Source organism: Catharus ustulatus, chromosome 12 (genome assembly GCF_009819885.2).
Source record: "Catharus ustulatus isolate bCatUst1 chromosome 12, bCatUst1.pri.v2, whole genome shotgun sequence".
NCBI lineage: Eukaryota > Metazoa > Chordata > Aves > Passeriformes > Turdidae > Catharus > Catharus ustulatus.
The window spans coordinates 20234067-20250772 of record NC_046232.1 but is presented as its reverse complement, the minus strand read 5'-3'; the positions used below and the strand labels follow the sequence as shown (position 1 = coordinate 20250772).

Genomic DNA, 16706 nt, shown 5'->3' with positions numbered 1-16706 from the left:
CCAGTGCTCCCAGTGCTGGGCTGGCATTTCCAGTTTGGGGCTCCCAGTGCTCCCAGTGCTGGGCTGGCATTTCCAGTTTGGGGCTCCCAGTGCTCCCAGTGCTGGGCTGGTATTCCCAGTTTGGGCATCCCAGTGCTCCCAGTGCTGGGCTGGCATTCCCAGTTCATCCCAGTGCTCCCAGTGCTGGGCTGGCATTCCCAGTTCATCCCAGTGCTCCCAGTGCTGGGCTGGCATTCCCAGTTTGGGCATCCCAGTGCTCCCAGTGCTGGGCTGGCATTCCCAGTTCATCCCAGTGCTCCCAGTGCTGGGCTGGCATTCCCAGTTCAGCCATCCCAGTGCTCCCAGTGCTGGGCTGGCATTCCCAGCTCTGGCTGGGGGCCACGTTCCAGGCAGTGGCTGCTTGGGCTGAGCCTTGGAGAGTTTAAATCCCTGGACTGGGACACTGGAGTGCAGGTGACACCCAGCAGAGTCCCCTGGGGTGCAGGTGACACCCAGCAGTGTCCCCCGGGGTGCAGGTGACACCCAGCAGAGCCCCAGCTCTGCTCGAGTTGTGGCCAGCCCAGCACCAAGCCCGGCCGAGCCCCTTCCTGAGCCCCGGCTGGAAACCCGAGTGGAAAAAGTGTTCTGGTAAATCCTGTCAGGAAAAACAACCCGGAGCAGAGAATTGCAGCCAAAGCCTCGGGGGGCCGCGAGGAGTTCACAGCGGTGTGCCTCGGCTCCCAGGCCGTGCAATGGCAGGGATTTGTCACTGTCCCCTGGGATGGCACCTGCCCTGCCCTGCCCTGCTCTCATCCCCCGGGGCAGGGAGCGCTGTGGAGACCCCGGCTCAGCACTGACAGCCGCGATTCCAGCCCGGGGGAATCACGAGAACTTTTGCCCCAAGAGCACAGCGCAGCCACGGGGCGGCTCCTCGGGGAGGGAGCGGGGAATCTGCAGCTCCTCCGTGCACACCCCGCAGGAATTCGGGATCTGCTCACGACAGGACACTGCAGGGTGAGCACTGAATGCTCCTGGGCAGCTCCTGAGCTCCTAACGGTGCCCTGTTCAATTCTCTGATAACAGAGCTCCCAATTCCCTGAGTGATAACAGCTCCCCAGTTCTCTGAGCTGGTAACAGCTCCCCAGTTCAATTCTCTGATAACAGCTCCCCAGTTCTCTGAGCTGATAACAGAGCTCCCCATTTCCCAGCCCTGGTGGAATTCCAGTGGCAGTTTTGAACACGTCAATGCTCAGCTGTGTCTGACTTCTCCAATCCTTGGAGCACAGAACTCCACTTCTACTCACCCTTGAGTCCCATTAGTTAGAAGAACTAAATGCAATTTAATTTTTTTTTTTTTTACATATTTGGCTTTAAATTCTCGAAGAAAACTGTCCCAGCTGTAAACAGAACAAGGGTCTCACCTGTCACGGAGCTCCTGGGAAGGAGCTGCACTGCACACAGCTGAGGATGCTGCTGGTCCCAGCCACTGCCATGGCAACACCCAGACTGTCACTCTGTGTCCTTAACACATTCCTCCTACAGCCTGATTTGCTCACGAGCCTCAGTTTTCAAATCAAAGTTTATTAAAATGTCAAAAACAGACCTTACAGTTCCACATGGACAGGGGAGGGTGTACATGGGACAGGCCTCGAGTAACAAACGCAGTAATGCTGCAGGGGAAAGCAGGAGGAGGCACAGCTGGGCAGGGATGGACAGGCAGGGAGAGAGGAACTGCAAACCCAGCACAGGGACAGCTCCAGGGACAGAGCTGGGTGTCCCAGATCACAAACAGCTCCAGGGACAGAGCTGGGAGTCCCAGATCACCAACAGCTCCAGGGACAGAGCTGGGTGTCCCAGATCACAAACAGCTCCAGGGACAGAGCTGGGTGTCCCAGATCACCAACAGCTCCAGGGACAGAGCTGGGTGTCCCAGCACAGAGACAGCTCCAGGGACAGAGCTGGGTGTCCCAAATCACCAACAGCTGCAGGGACAGGGCTGGGTGTCCCAAATCACAAACAGCTCCTGGGACAGAGCTGGGAGTCCCAGATCACAGCTCCAGGGACAGGGCTGGGTGTCCCAGCACAGGGACAGCTCCTGGGACAGGGCTGGGTGTCCCAGATCACAAACAGCTCCAGGGGCAGAGCTGGGTGTCCCAGATCACCAACAGCTCCAGGGACAGAGCTGGGTGTCCCAGATCACCAACAGCTCCAGGGACAGAGCTGGGTGTCCAGCACAGAGACAGCTCCAGGGACAGAGCTGGGAGTCCCAGCACAGACTGCAGGGCTGGAGGCAGCAGCAGAGGAACCCACCTCGGTGGAAGGGGCAGGAGAGGATCCAGGCAGTTCTAGAAGGAGCAGGAGAGCTCCAGGCAGCTCCCACAGCTTTTGTTTTTTCAATCCTCAGCAAACCCTGAGGAGCACAAAGGGCCCGTCTGGGACCCCGCTGCCTCCTGAGGGCTCAGGGGACTTTGTGCTCAGCTCTGCTCTCACATCACAAACTCCTCATTTCCAGCAATCATCAGCAAGGGGCAGATGGAAAATTGAATACTCTGAGTCCTTAATTGCCCCTTCTGTTAAAAATTAAATATTGGATTCATCTGAATTTTGGAGAAAGACACATAAATACAAAAGCAGGTGCACAGTAACAAACACTGAACTCAACCACACTGCTCAGGCCTGGTTCTCACCCCAGCTTAGCACAGCCACAAATTCCATCCTCCCACAAATTCACCCTCCTGTGCCCCAGAGAACCAGCAGAGCTCCTGCCTGCTGTGATGTGCCTGAAATCCTGCCCTGGGCTGGGCTCCTCCTGCTTTTCCAGCTGGGAAGCAGCTCAAGGCACAGGTGTCACCACTCACTGCTGGAGAGGAGAACTGAACGTCCCTCACCCCACAGAGGATCCTGCAGATCCAAGGGGGAGGAAACTGGGAGGAATTCAGGGGCTCCTCAGCCTTCTGCTGGCAGCCAGAGCTCCAGGGAAATGCCTCAGGATGGGATTTGTCCATCTCTGTGAATATGCACACTGACTGCTGGAGATTAAATCAAATGGACAGCACTGGATTACTCCTGAGACAAGCTGAACACAAAATACAACCTGCAGTTCATCCATGGACAATGAACAGATCAGCTCAGGGTGTCCTGTGTGCAGCCACACCAAGGGAAGAGTCCCAGCTCCTGCTGCTGACCCTGGAGGAACCAAAGGGGTGAAATCCTGGTGAAACCAGAGGATGCTCCAGCCTGGAGCTGCAATCTGAGCCAGGCCATGGCTGTTCCCATCCCTCTGAGCTTCAATCAAGTTCTGGGAGAAATCAGACAAAGCCTCCTGTGCCCTCCAGCCCAGTCCCTGCTCCCTGGTGGGGACAGGAACAGAATTCCCTTCCCCTGCATCCCTGAACATCCCTGAGCCCCTCCCTGCTCCAGGGCTCTGCCAAGGTGACTCCAGAACCCACAGAGCTCCTGCACCAGTGAGCAGCCAACAAAGGGGAGAGAGGAAATGAAATCTGGAGGGGAGATAATCCCCCCTCATCTCACTGCACTGTGGGCCAGCTCACATTTTCCACTCAAGTCATTTTACTTAAGGGATGATGAGGGGAGATGAACCAAAGTTTTTTATGCATTATCTGAATCCTGAATCAAAAGGTCCCAATTAATACTGGTCAGCAATTAATTATCCTCTAGCAAGGAGCTGTAGCTCTGGTTCCCAGCAGAAATCCAGGCTGGCTGAGGTGACTCTGTGCAAGTTTCATATTAAAGTTGGGATGAATTCCCACTCGTGGCCCTGGAGCAGGCTGGGCTCCTGCTCACCCCATCTCCTGCAGTCCCTGCCTCTGAATTCCTCATGGCATTTTGATGGTTAATGCAGAATTTCCTCTGTGATTATGAGGACAACAACATTTGTCACCAAAAAAAGCAAATAAGACACTCATGGAGGAAACCCAGGGCCATTTCACAGAGCAGAGTTTGAACAGCCAAAACTCAAATATTTCTACAAAATTCAGAACAGATTTTTCTTTGCAGCTATGTTAGAAACCTGAAGCAATGCTGAACCAATCCATGATGACACCAGACCTGCTTTGTACATGGCCCCAAAATTCCTGTTTTGTACAGATCTCTTTGTGCCCCACTGTGTGCAGAGGTGCAACTCAGATCAGACACTGTAAAATTTAACACATCAAACACCCTGCACACAACAGCTGCAGTCCAGACTCTGCCAGGATATTCCAGTCCTGTGCCACAGGAGCACCCAGCACTGAGAGTCCTCCCAAGCTTTTGCATTTCAGATGTTCAAACGAGGCAATTCCTCCTTTCTGGAAGGGAAATTCCTAAACCATCCCTTCCTCTGCACTTCCAGCAGCACCAGTGGCCTCTGGATCTGTTCTGGTGACATCTGGATCTGTTCTGGTGACATCTGGGATCTTCTCTGGTGACATCTGGGATCTGTTCTGGTGACATCTGGGATCTGTTCTGGTCCCCTCAGCTCCAGAGTGGTGGGGTCTGGCAAACCAGGAGAGGCTGGCAGAGGTCTCAGAGGAAGGAGCAGCTGGAAAAGGAGGTGAGTGGAAATTCCTGGTGGGTGTTTGATGCAATTCAGTTCACCCAGAGGTTTGCAGGACTGAAGCTTTATCAAAACCATCCTCAAGTCCATCCCAGTCAGTCCTTCCCACAGCCACATCCAGCTTGTTTGTCTTTCATAGATAAAAAAACAAGAAAAAAAAAAGATTTCCATAGGAAACTGATTATCACTTTCTCCCCTCCCCCTCTAATATTTTGGCACAAATGCATAAGATATTCACTGCAGATATAAAGAAACAGATAATTGGACAGCACTGACAAAGTTATGAGACTTATTTGGCAAATGTGAACCATAAAAACAAGTGCTAAGGGATTTTTTCCAGTTGTGGAATTTGCTTGCCATGACAGTTGCTGCAGGGATAAAAAATATTAAACAGTCTGGAGCATGTATGTTTAAAATGAACATTTTATAATACAAGTAAATACACACTCTGCTGATTTCTCCAGGCAAAAACACATCTTAGAGCATTTTCATCAGCTGGAACAAGTTTCACACAGAGGGCTGCTTGTGTCTGAGATGTCCTGGCTGCTGTGGGGACAGCACAGGATCCCCTGCAGGGCTCCCCACAGCCAGGCCTGGACACTCCATCCCTGCTCCACCTGCACAGGGGAGAGGCACAGACTGGGCAAACCCAGCCCAGAGCTGCTGAGTTAATGCAGAGACTGCAGAGAGCAGAGCCTGAGCTGCTCCAGGCAGGGACAATCATCCCTCTGGGAGCAGCTCCAGTCAAAAATCGCTGCAGCAACACCAGGAACAGCCTCAAACTGGGCTCCTGCTCCTGAATCCACGCTGATCCAGGAGGATCCATCATCCCTCAGGCACCAGGCAAGGCTCTGCCTCCTTGCTGGGAGTCCAGTGTGGGAAATTCCTTCTTTTTGGGGACACTCCTGGGGAAATTCCTTCTTTGGGGTGTTTGAAAAGCTTCCTTCCCTCTGCTGCTGCAGTGCAGTGTGGATCAGCTGGGTGGGGAAGGAATGCACGAGCAGGAGCCATCCTGGAGTCCTGCAGGGTTTGGTGTTCCCATCCTGGAGTCCTGCAGGGTTTGGTGTTCCCATCCTGGAGTCCTGCAGGGTTTGGTGTTCCCATCCTGGATCCTGCAGGGTTTGGTGTTCCCATCCTGGAGTTATACAAGCTCTGGTGATCCCATCCTGGGGTCCCACAGACTCTGGTGATCCCATCCTGGAGTTATACAGGGTTTGGTGATCCCATCCTGGGGTCCCACAGGCTCTGGTGTTCCTGGGACGCTGCAGGAGCCTGGAGTTGTGTGAGGGAAGGGGAAGTTTCCTTGGAGCTGGGATGGCTCCTGAGTGCTCACACAGCCCAGAGCCAGGCTGGCACTGCCTGCTCTCCACTGAAACAAGTCCAGCTCTTCATCCTCACCAGCTCCTGCTCCAAATCCCAACTGCAGAGCATCCCGACCAAAGTGCCGACAGTTTCAGTGGAAGTGGCTTAAATGGGAATTTAAAAACAACAACAAAACAAAGAAAACCCACTTCTGTCTTGTTTCTGAAGCAGATTTTTTTTTTTCTCATTGCTTGAATAACTGGGGAGTTGTTTACTAAGCCTTTGCTAAGGGTGTAGCAGTCCGTGCTGCCCCAGGAGGAGTTCCTTAGGAGACGCTGGAGCAGCGGATGCTGGGGGAGCCCATCTGTGTCAGGACCTTGTCCAGCCACTGCAGGGGCCCGTTGAGGTGCAGCTCAATCCAGCAGGGAGTGCTGGTCACAGTCTGCCTCCTGCCAGGGAGAGAGCACACAACACCCACATCACCACAGAGCTCAGCAGGGTCAGGATTCCCAGCTCCTGAGAGTTCCCTCCTGCTTGCACAGCCCCCTGCCCAAAGGAATGTCTGTCCCTGGAACAGCCTCTGGCCTGTGCTGCTGTTTTCTTTTAAACCCCACAGGAGCAACTTGCTGTTTGCTGCTCAGACTCCTGGGGACAGCTGATCCCCTGAAGGGACAGGAAGGTGTTGATCTAAGCAAGATCCATTTTTCCCTTGCGGATGTTGTTTCCCCATGCACAAGACAAGGATATTCACTTTTTATTGTACCCTTGGGTTTCAGTAGAATGTGGAAGTGCTGGGAAGAGCTCACCCCAAAATTCCTTCCTGCAGCCATGGGTTCTGCTGGGGCAGAGCTCACCTGCCCTGACCTTCCCCTGCACAAACCCCTGCTCCCCTCCTGTCACTCTCCCTGAGCCCAGACCCCACAGACATCTCCAGATGGCAAAGCACAGAGATGGGGAGGAAAGGAGGAAAGGGAGACCAAGGCCTGGCTGAAGTCTGGTTCCAGACAGGAACAGCTGCTGAGGAGGAGGGAGATTACAAGGCAGGAGAAGGAGCCTGGAAACAGCCTTGCTCTACACCCTCATTTCCACAGCAGCTGTCCTTGGAATCTGGTGGTGGGAGGGAGAACCTGAAATCTGTGGGACCCAGGGACAAACCAGGGGTGAAAAGGCCCTGACTGCAGCCCTGGCTCCATCCCTCACTCCAGCCCTGCTCTAGTCCTGCTCCATCCCTACTCCATCCCTGATTCTGTCTCTGATTCCAGCCCTGACTCCATCCCTGCTCCATCCCTGACTCCAGCCCTAGCTCCATCCCTGCTCCATCCCTGCTCCAGCCCTCACTCCAGCCCTGCTCCATCCCTCACTCCATCCCTGCTCCATCCCTGACTTTCTCTAAGTCAGGCTCATCTGCAGCTCATTAGGGCCTGGCTGGGAGCCAGCCCCGAGCTGCTCTGGCCCCAGCTCAGGACGATTTCAAAACAAAATGGACTCCAAACATCTGGAGAAGTGAGGAGAGTGGCAGAGCAGCGTGCAGGGCCCAGGCTGCAGCTGGTGCTGAAGCATCTCCTGTCCTGCACAGCCCTGGGGTGGAGCAGCCCCACAGAGCTTTGAGCTTTAAAGGGTGCACAGTCAAATGCTGCCACATCACTCTGAGCTTAAATCGTCCCCAGCTCTCCCTCTCAGAAAACAAAAGCCATTTGCCACTGAATGTCACTGCCCTGCCTGTGCCATCCATCCCTGATTGCTCTCCCTCAGATCTTTGCTGTCACTGGGGTGACAGAGCAAATCCATGGAATGCTCTGTTCCCCACACCTGCAGTGTCCTTGTGGGGTCAGAGTGACCACATCATCCATCCCACACACCAGACCCCCTGCACCTCCACTGCAGCCTCAGTATTCGCTGGGAAAAACAGTGATCCTGCTGCTCCCACATCCTCCCATCTGCCCTATGGAAAGCCCTAAGGAAAGGATTAGGAGATTTAATTATCATTTTAACTATAATATTTAACTATAATTTTGCAGCAACTCTCATGGCTTTTTCAAATAGAAATTTTTCGAGCCAATCTGCTTTTATTTTAATCCCATTAGTCCCTGATGAAAGAAGCATTAAATCCAACCCATGGGAAGCACTCACACTGTACTTCCACAAGGGATGGAGGGACAGGACACAGGGAATGGCTCCCCACTGACAGGGCTGGATGGGATATTGGGAGGGGATTCCTGGCAGGGTGCTGAGGCCCTGGCACAGGTGCCCAGAGCAGCTGTGGCTGCCCCTGGATCCCTGGCAGTGCCCAAGGCCAGGCTGGAGCACCCTGGCACAGTGGAAGGTGTCTCTGTCCATGGCAGGGGTGGCACTGGATGGGCTTCAAGGTCCTTCCCAATCCAAACCATCCCAGGATTCTAGAATGCTGTCTTCATAGAAGTCTTAAGACACTCAAACTATCCAATACACATCTAATTTAAAGGAAAAAGAATCTTATTTCCTACATGCTCCAGATAAAGCTCTTGGTTCCCACCACACGTGGCCTTCAGATGTATCCCACAGAGAGATCAGATCAACCCATTTCCACAACCCATCTGTGCTCCTGAACAGACTCTGGGCTGATTCCCCTTTCCAAAGGGGAGAGACAGCTCTGCCAGCTGAGCTGAGGGGGGCAGGAGCAGAGCCTGCAGGAGCAGACCTTGTAGGATCACACTCTGCAGGATCACACTCTCCAGGAGCAGATCCTGAAGGATCAGACCCTGTAGGATCATGATGAGCTGTGCAGGAGCTGACCCTGCAGGATCACACCCTGCAGGATCACACTCTCCAGGATCACTCTCTCCAGGATCACCCCCCCCCAGGATCACTCTCTCCAGGATCACACTCTCCAGAATCACACCCTCCAGGATCACACTCTCCAGGATCACACTCTCCAGGATCACACCCTGCAGGATCACTCTCTCCAGGATCACACCCCCCAGGATCACACCCTGCAGGATCACACCCTGCAGGATCACACTCTCCAGGATCACACTCTCCAGGATCACTCTCTCCAAGATCACACTCTCCAGGATCACACTCTCCAGGATCACACTCTCCAGGATCACTCTCTCCAGGATCACACCCTCCAGGATCACTCTCTCCAGGATCACACCCTCCAGGATCACACTCTCTAGGATCACACCCTGCAGGATCACTCTCTCCAGGATCACACTCTCCAGGATCACACCCTCCAGGATCACACCCTCCAGAATCACACTCTCCAGGATCACACTCTCTAGGATCACACCCTGCAGGATCACTCTCTCCAGGATCACACTCTCCAGGATCACACCCTCCAGGATCACTCTCTCCAGGATCACTCTCTCCAGGATCCCACCCTCCAGGATCCCACCCCCCAGGATCAGACCCTGCTGTCCCCACCTGTACTCGGCGCCCCAGCCCTTGACGAAGCTCATGCGGATGGTGCACATTCGGGTCAGCTGGTACACGGCCTCAAAGCCCTGGTTCACCGACTGGGCCAGCAGGGCAGCAAACTCCTGGTTGTTAAAAATCTTCAGGTTACAGCCTGGGGGAAAGGACAAGGACAGGCAACTGAGAATTGTGGTTTTTGCAGAGGAACTCCAGGCTGCTTTCCCATCTCCTCAGAGCACACAGACAGGAACTGAGGCTGCCTCACTTTCACAGGAAGAAGGGAAAGGAGAGAATTGTGAGTGCTGGAGCCCCCCAGCAGATTGAGACTGGAGAGACCAGGCTTGGGATCCTCCTGTGGAACCTCCTTCTCTCTCCTGGACACTATTTCCTTCCTATTGTAATTTAAAGGCTGAGCATGACTGAACACTCAACAGCAGGGCCTGGAGGGGAGCAGTGCAGGCTAAACCCAGGAGCTCCCTGGTGCTGGACTGGCACAGAATTTGTCAGGGAAGTTCTGAGTGAAACCACTCTGACACAGCAGGAGCAGCTCTGAGGGTTAAACAGGCTGCCAGGGCTGGTGGCAGGGCTGCTCCTGCTAAAACCCTCTCTCCAGTTTCACTGTCCTGTGCCAAACACTTTCCTTTAAAACTGAAGTTGTTTCCCTGATGTTTAGCCCCAGCTAAACAACTGAGAACAACTTATTCAGCTGTTCTTAGGGGGAGAAGGTGAAATACACAGCATCCTTCATAGTTTAGATAAATAAATCAATGTTTCATTCTTTTAAAAAGTGTTGCTACATTTGCTTTCTCCCAGATAACCATAAATAAGTTAAACTCTGGAACCAGGCACTCAGCTAAGGCTCACTTGGGATTACACATGGGCCAGGGCCGAAAAACAACATTTGGAGTGGGATGAATGATTGTTCTGCTAAAAATCACTTGTGAGCCTCCTCTCCTGGGCTGGATCCCTGTGGTGTGGAGCAAAGGGTGACCACAGCAGCTGCAGGAAGCACTGCCCACTTCTGGAAGCAGGGAACAGCCCAGGGGCTGCAGTCCCAGGGAGTCTGAGGGAACTTTGAGGGGTGGAAGTGCCAGGGCCAGGCTGAGCTCAGGGAAGGAGGAATAAACTGCAGGAGGATCCCAGAGCTGGATCCCAAACCTCAGGGAAAGAGTGGGAATGACTCCATCCTGCCAACAAGGCAGTGAAGAAACTGCTTCAAACCCAGCAAGGATCTGAAGAAGAGGCAGCCAAAGGCTGTGGCAGAAGTGGGGAGAGCTGGTATCCAAAAACTGCCTGAGCCGGGTCCCGAGCGGAAATGTGGGCTTCTCATGTCTGCAGATGCTGACTCCAGCCAGGGTGGACTCCTCTGATGTGGTGGAGAATTAAGTCATAATTTGCAGCACTGGCAGCTGCATCTGAGAAAGGAAAGCCATTAGGATGGGAGCGTATGGATCTCCTCTCAAAAGAAAAGAATTCAAATATTTCTAAACAAAGAAGTTCAGTTTTTAAATATATACAGGCTTGTAACTGTAAAAAAGTCAGCTTGTGTAAGCTTAGCTAAATAACCAAATTCCATTTCAAACAGCATCTCCTCTCCTACCAGCTTTTTGCATTTATCTCACAAAAAAAGGCCTCTTCTTCAAAGCTAGATGAAATAAATTATCTTGTAATCTTTCAGCAAAAACTTCAGACTGTAACCAGAACAATGAGGTCTCTGCAAATGTGAATTCTTTAGAACAAACCAATTCACACAGAGGAGGGAGGGGATTTTACCAGAGACCAGAAAAAAAAAAAGAACAATTTAAATCTATTATGGGTGAATCTAAATTAAAGAGAAATTTCTTACCATTACTTAGAGGCACAAACAAAATGATCAACGTGTCTGTGAGATAATTACAACACAACAATGGGCTGATAAAACACTGGAGAACAAGTGGCAGATTCTGCTCTGAGCTGTGCTTAAATTCTGTTCTGCTGCCTCCACAGCAGCACCTCCACCCCTCAGGCTATAAAAATGCCCTGCTGGAATTGCCAAGTGCCTGCTGAAAGAATCAAATGGATTTTCCAGACAATTTGTGGAGTCCCCATCCCTGGAAGGTGTGGAAGGGATGTTCCCAGCTGTTGGAACCCTGGGCACTCAGAATTTGAGGCTTTCTGTGCTGACCCCCAGGAGAACACTGCTTTTGACCTGAGGCTGTGGAGAAAACTTCCAAAACTTCATGGCTGTGTAGTCTGAATAGAGATGTGTAGTGTCAAATGGTGGAAAGCTCAGGATTTGGGGTTTTAGGAAATAGTAAAATATGTAAAGCAAGATGGAGGTTTTAGGGTGGAGGCTCAGTCCTTTCCCTTCTCCATGGGTCTAGGTGGTTTTGTTTGACAGCAAAATCTGCATTGTGGGCCATGGGGGGTTGATTATTGGGTTCAAAGTAAAAATAATTTAGGTGGACAGTTCACCCTTAAAAGCCTTGTAGAGAGAGAAATAATCTCCATTTTAACCTGCTACCAGCAGTGCTGAGATCTCAGTGTAACACAGACAATCCATGAACACCTGAGTGCCAACACCAATGTCACCTCTGGCACCGAGTCCTGAGGCAGGAAAAGGAGAGAAAACCAACCCAGGGCACCGGGAGATCGTCTGGGAGCTGGAGATGGCCACAGGCACCCCGGGGCTGTCCTGTCACTGTCACTGTCAGTGTCACTGTCAGTGTCCCCTCACCCCGGGGCTGTCCTGTCACTGTCATTGTCAGTGTCCCCTCACCCCGGGGCTGTCCTGTGTCACTGTCATTGTCAGTGTCCCCTCACCCCGGGGCTGTCCTGTGTCACTGTCACTGTCAGTGTCCCCTCACCCCGGGGCTGTCCTGTGTCACTGTCATTGTCCCCTCACCCCGGGGCTGTCCTGTGTCACTGTCAGTGTCACTATCACTATCAGTGTCCCGTCATCCTGGGGCTGTCCTGTGTCACTGTCACTGTCAGTGTCCCCTCACCCCGGGGCTGCCCTGTCACTGTCATTGTCACTGTCCCCTCACCCTGGGGCTGTCCCCTGTCGCTGTCCCCTGCACTGTCCCCTCACCCCTGCCACTGTCCCCAGTCGCTGTCCCCTGTCGCTGTCCCCTCACCCCTGTCGCTGTCCCCTGTCGCTGTCCCTTGTCACTGCCCCCTCACCCCTGCCCTGTCCCCTGCCGTGTCCCCTCACCTGGCGGGATCTTGCAGACCGTGGCGGGGTGCCAGCCGTAGCGCTGGTTGCAGTTCGGGGACTGCACGAAGATGGCGCTGTCGCTGAGGCACTCGGCGAACACCTCCCCGCCGATGTAATAGAGCCGGACACCGCGGCCTGCGACAGGCGGGACACAGCGGGGTCAGCGGGGACAACGGGGGGGTCAGCGGGGACAGCGGGGGGGAAAACAGGGGGGACAACGGGGGGGACACAGCGGGGAAAAGGGGTACGGGGTGGGATGGATCCCTCAGGGGGGAAACACCGGGGAAAAGGAATAACAGGGAGGTGGGAGAGATCCCTCAGGGGGAAAACATCGGGGAAAAGGGGCACGAGGGGTGGGATGGATCCCTCAGGGGGGAAACACCGGGAAAAACTGAGAGAGGGGATGGGAGAGATCCCTCAGGGGGGAAAAGTCTGCCCCGAGGGTTGGGATGGATCCCTCAGGGGAGAACACCATGAAAAACTGATAAAGAGAATGGGGATGGATCCCTGAGGGGGAAAATCACTGGGAAAAACTGATACAGGAGATGGGACAGATCCCTCAGGAGGGAACACCAGGAAAAACCAATACAGGGGATGGGGATTGATCCCTCAGGGGGAAAAGTGCCCCAGGGGATGGGATGGATCCCTCAGGGGGAAAAACTGATATAGGGAATGGGGATAGATCCCTCAAGGCGGGAAAACACTGGGAAGAATTGCCCCAGGGGATGGGATAAATCCCTCAAGGGGAAAAACTGATACAGGGCATGGGATAGATCCCTCAGGGGGGAACACCAGGAAAAACTGCCCCAGGGGATGGGATGGATCCCTCAGGGTGGAAAACACTGGGAAAAACTGATACAGGGGATGGGGATTGATCCCTCAAGGAGAAAATCTGATACAGGGGCAGCTCCCTGAGGCAGCTCTAGAGCAGCAGCTCAGCTATCAGTGATGGAAACTCCATCCCACTGGACATTCCAATAAACTGCTCCATGGCCAGGTGAGATGAGGGAGGCAGGAGCACCAATTCCAGCTGGAATTGTAGCTCCAAACCTGTTCCCTCCAAACCTGCTCCCTCCAAACACAGCACACTGCTGTTTTCCATGTCAATGTTCCATCAGTTAACACATGAAAGTCATCATTGCTTCTCAAAGTCATCCCAGCTGGACACAACTGTTTGGGGATTTACTCAATGATTTAGAATGAAATTTCACAGCATTTCCTTGCCTTTTTTTGCTGGAGATGACTTTGTGTACAAGGACATACATTGCCCATAGGTGTTTACACAAATCATTAAAATCGCAGTTAATAAAGGAACAAAGTTGAAGAATAAATTTTGTTGCTCAAATAAACATTTGATGTGGTCTCACATTCCTATTTGAATGTGTTGCTTTCATCCTTCCACAGAGCAGAAGGAGTCTGCTCTATTTAAAATCTGATTTCTGAATCTTGGTGGGTTTTGGGGATTGGAGTATAAAAATCAAAATAAGTGAGGAAAGACCCTCTTGTGCAAGAGGGAGGATTCTCCTATAGCTCAGGAAAGGGGATGGAAATTAGGACAAAAAGCAGATTCATTTTTGATGAACTGAAAACAAATTGGCTGGGAGAGCAGGAATTGAAATGACAATCAAGGAACTCAGTTTCCATTTATAAAAGGTCAATCAGAAAATAAAGCAGTGCAGGAGGGAAAAGGAGCACACAACATTATCCCTGACATTCCTGCAGACACACACAGTGTGTGAAATGGCTTCAATTCCACGACATGCAGCAATTTTAGCGTTTCTTGGTGCATTTTTGCATTAAGATTACGTGACAAAACACAATTAATGTTATTGCATGGGAGATCAGCACAGCTATTCCCACCCAGGGTCCCAAAGCTGCAAACTCAGAGTTTTTGTGGGGGGTTTTGTGGAGGTTTTGTGGGGGCAGGAGCGGGAGTTACCGATGTGCCGCCTGGTCAGCTCCACGGCCGCGTTCCTGTTGACGTTGGACAGCAGGCCCAGGCAGAAACGCTCCGAGTTGGAGGGGTCAGTGAAGCCATCCACGGTCATGGAGGGCTGGGAGGCGTGGAAAGTCTCCCCCACCCTCTGGTTGAGCTCGTAGTAGGATATGGAGCACCAGAAGGCCGGCTCGCAGTAAGTCACAGGCTGCAGATCTGCACCAAACCAGAGCCCAGTCAGCCACAGCAAGGCAAAGGGGGATGAAAAAAACCCAACCCAGCTTCATTCCTCAGGCTCACTTCAACCAAAGTTTCATTTCATGGACCACAGTGAGAGGTGACATCATCCTGGAGCTTCTGGCACGGGGAGCAATCACAAATAGTCAGGGGCATTACTCAAGTGGGGTGTCACTGAGCAGCCTCACACTTGGGGAAAAGAAATAAATAAACTCAGCTTTACTCTGAAATGTGGGATCACTTTTAGCCAGCCAGTTCCCTGAAGAGACAAAGAAAAGGAAGGAGCAGAAAATCCTGGAAAGAACAAAGCACAAAGCTGCTGTCCATAGCACAGGTGTGCTGCACCCTAAATCTGTGCACTTCCAACCAGTAAATCCAACTTTCCTTCTCACTGACCCTGCTGTGACCTCCCTGCCACTGGGGAAACCAGTAGAGTCTGAAACATGCCCCAAACTGCCTTTAACACAGGCATCAAAGTGATTTTAAAACTTTCTGCCAGTGCACTGCATCTCAGACCATGACAGGAAAATCCATTTTCCCAGCAGGTGAAGGCTCAGCTCCTCCCCTGGGCTCCTGGTTTGCCTCCTGGAGCGAAGCCAAGGGGCTGAGGCAGCCTCAGGAAGGCAGGCTGGGCACTCCAACAGCACTGAATGATTTCCCTGCTCCCACTGAAGCCCAGGAGACTCCAGCAGAGCAAGGCTCAAGTGCAATTTCCTGGAAATGCAGCACAAGGAGGTGCCCAGCCCTGCTGAGAGCCAAGCTGTGCAAAGCACACCCAGCCCATTCCCAAGTGCTGCTCCCCACACCCAGTGCAGGAGAAGAATTCCCTCCAGCCCTCCCCCCAATTTATCACTTCATCCCCATTCAAATGGTGCTTAAAGACAGGACACAAGAGCTCCCATCTGGCCAAGGAGTTAACATCAAGCAGCAAAACCCAGATTTTTCCAGAGGCTTTCCCATCTGTTGCTCCTGCAGGGCTTAGGAGAATGTGGGGCTTAAGAGATCAACTCCAAAAAGACCCAGGACAGGTTTTTACCAGCCCAGCCTCCTCTCACACTGAGCAGGGTTCCTGCAGGGCTTTGGGAGCCCTTTCTCACCTGTACCTGTTACTCCAAAAGACAAACTGGCTTCCTCTCCACTGCTGCAAGAGTTCCCAAAGTAGCCAACAATCAGGAAAATCACTTTGGTTTCTGTTTGTTACAGACTTTGCTGACAGCAAATGAGGATTTGGATAAAAGTTCATCTGGGGAACTCTGTAATCCTTAGCAGGCTTCAAAATCCATGAAATTTGGAGTTTATACCCATTCCCAGCTCCTTTACCTGCCACTTCCTCACATTTGAATTTTACAGCTCAAAGCAAGCCCCTCTCTTGATAGATTATTCCCCACATCCAGGAGTGACACAAGTTTAATGTCCCTGCCTTTTTCTCCTGCATGGCACATTTGGTTCTCCCACTGGAAATTGCCACACCAGGCAAGTTTTTCCAGCAGTAGCCTCATTTCATCCCCAGCAGCTTTGGCCACCTCAGGGCTGCTCTGGGCTCTGTGGCCCCAGTGGAGCAAGGCCCAGCAAACACCAGAGCTCCCCACCAAAGAAAACAGATCAGTTCCACATGACTGTGCTTTTCTAATCACAAGGCTGCTCAGCTCCAGAAAAATCAACCTGTGTTGATCCTTAAGTAATATCCTCAGGTTGGTGCTATTCAAGTTATAAAAACACTGAAACCTCTCCATGGTTTTGTGGTCCTTTCCTTCAGAAACCACCTCCACCTGGCTGGGGCTCAAGGGAACTGTGGATTCCTCACTGAAGGATGTACAGAAATTCTATTTCTGGCTTATCTGCAGCTTGAGGGAAGACATAAACCGACAAATCCTGGTTTGAGGAAAAGCTTGTCTCTAAAAACTGCAACCAAGTTTTTAATGATGCTGCTTTCTCCTGTGATTTGTAGTTTTAAACTTTTGTGGGATGGGCAAGTTCCCTCTTGTGTGAGAGCTGTCCTAAATATTCATTTTCAATTTATGGCTTCAGTGTTTGGGGGAAAGGAAGAGAATGCAGCTCTGCTAAAGCCAAAGAACCCTGTGGGGGTACACAATCAATAAAACCCAGGC

The 16706-nt window shown here is 52.2% G+C and overlaps 1 protein-coding gene across 2 annotated transcripts in view; it reads right to left on the bottom strand.

Annotated features, from left to right (window-relative positions):
- Nucleotides 1-5203: 5203 nt before the first annotated feature.
- Nucleotides 5204-16706, bottom strand: part of SMAD3 (SMAD family member 3) — a 66840-nt gene continuing 55337 nt past the window's right edge. For both annotated transcript variants that reach the window (XM_033070959.1, XM_033070960.1), the window contains exons 6-9: nt 14365-14577; nt 12423-12560; nt 9239-9383; nt 5204-6285 (exon numbers count right to left, since the gene is read on the bottom strand). In XM_033070959.1, coding sequence (XP_032926850.1) covers nt 6162-6285; nt 9239-9383; nt 12423-12560; nt 14365-14577 — 620 coding nt within the window. In that variant the 3' untranslated portion in view covers nt 5204-6161. The remainder of the gene's footprint in view (nt 6286-9238; nt 9384-12422; nt 12561-14364; nt 14578-16706) is intronic.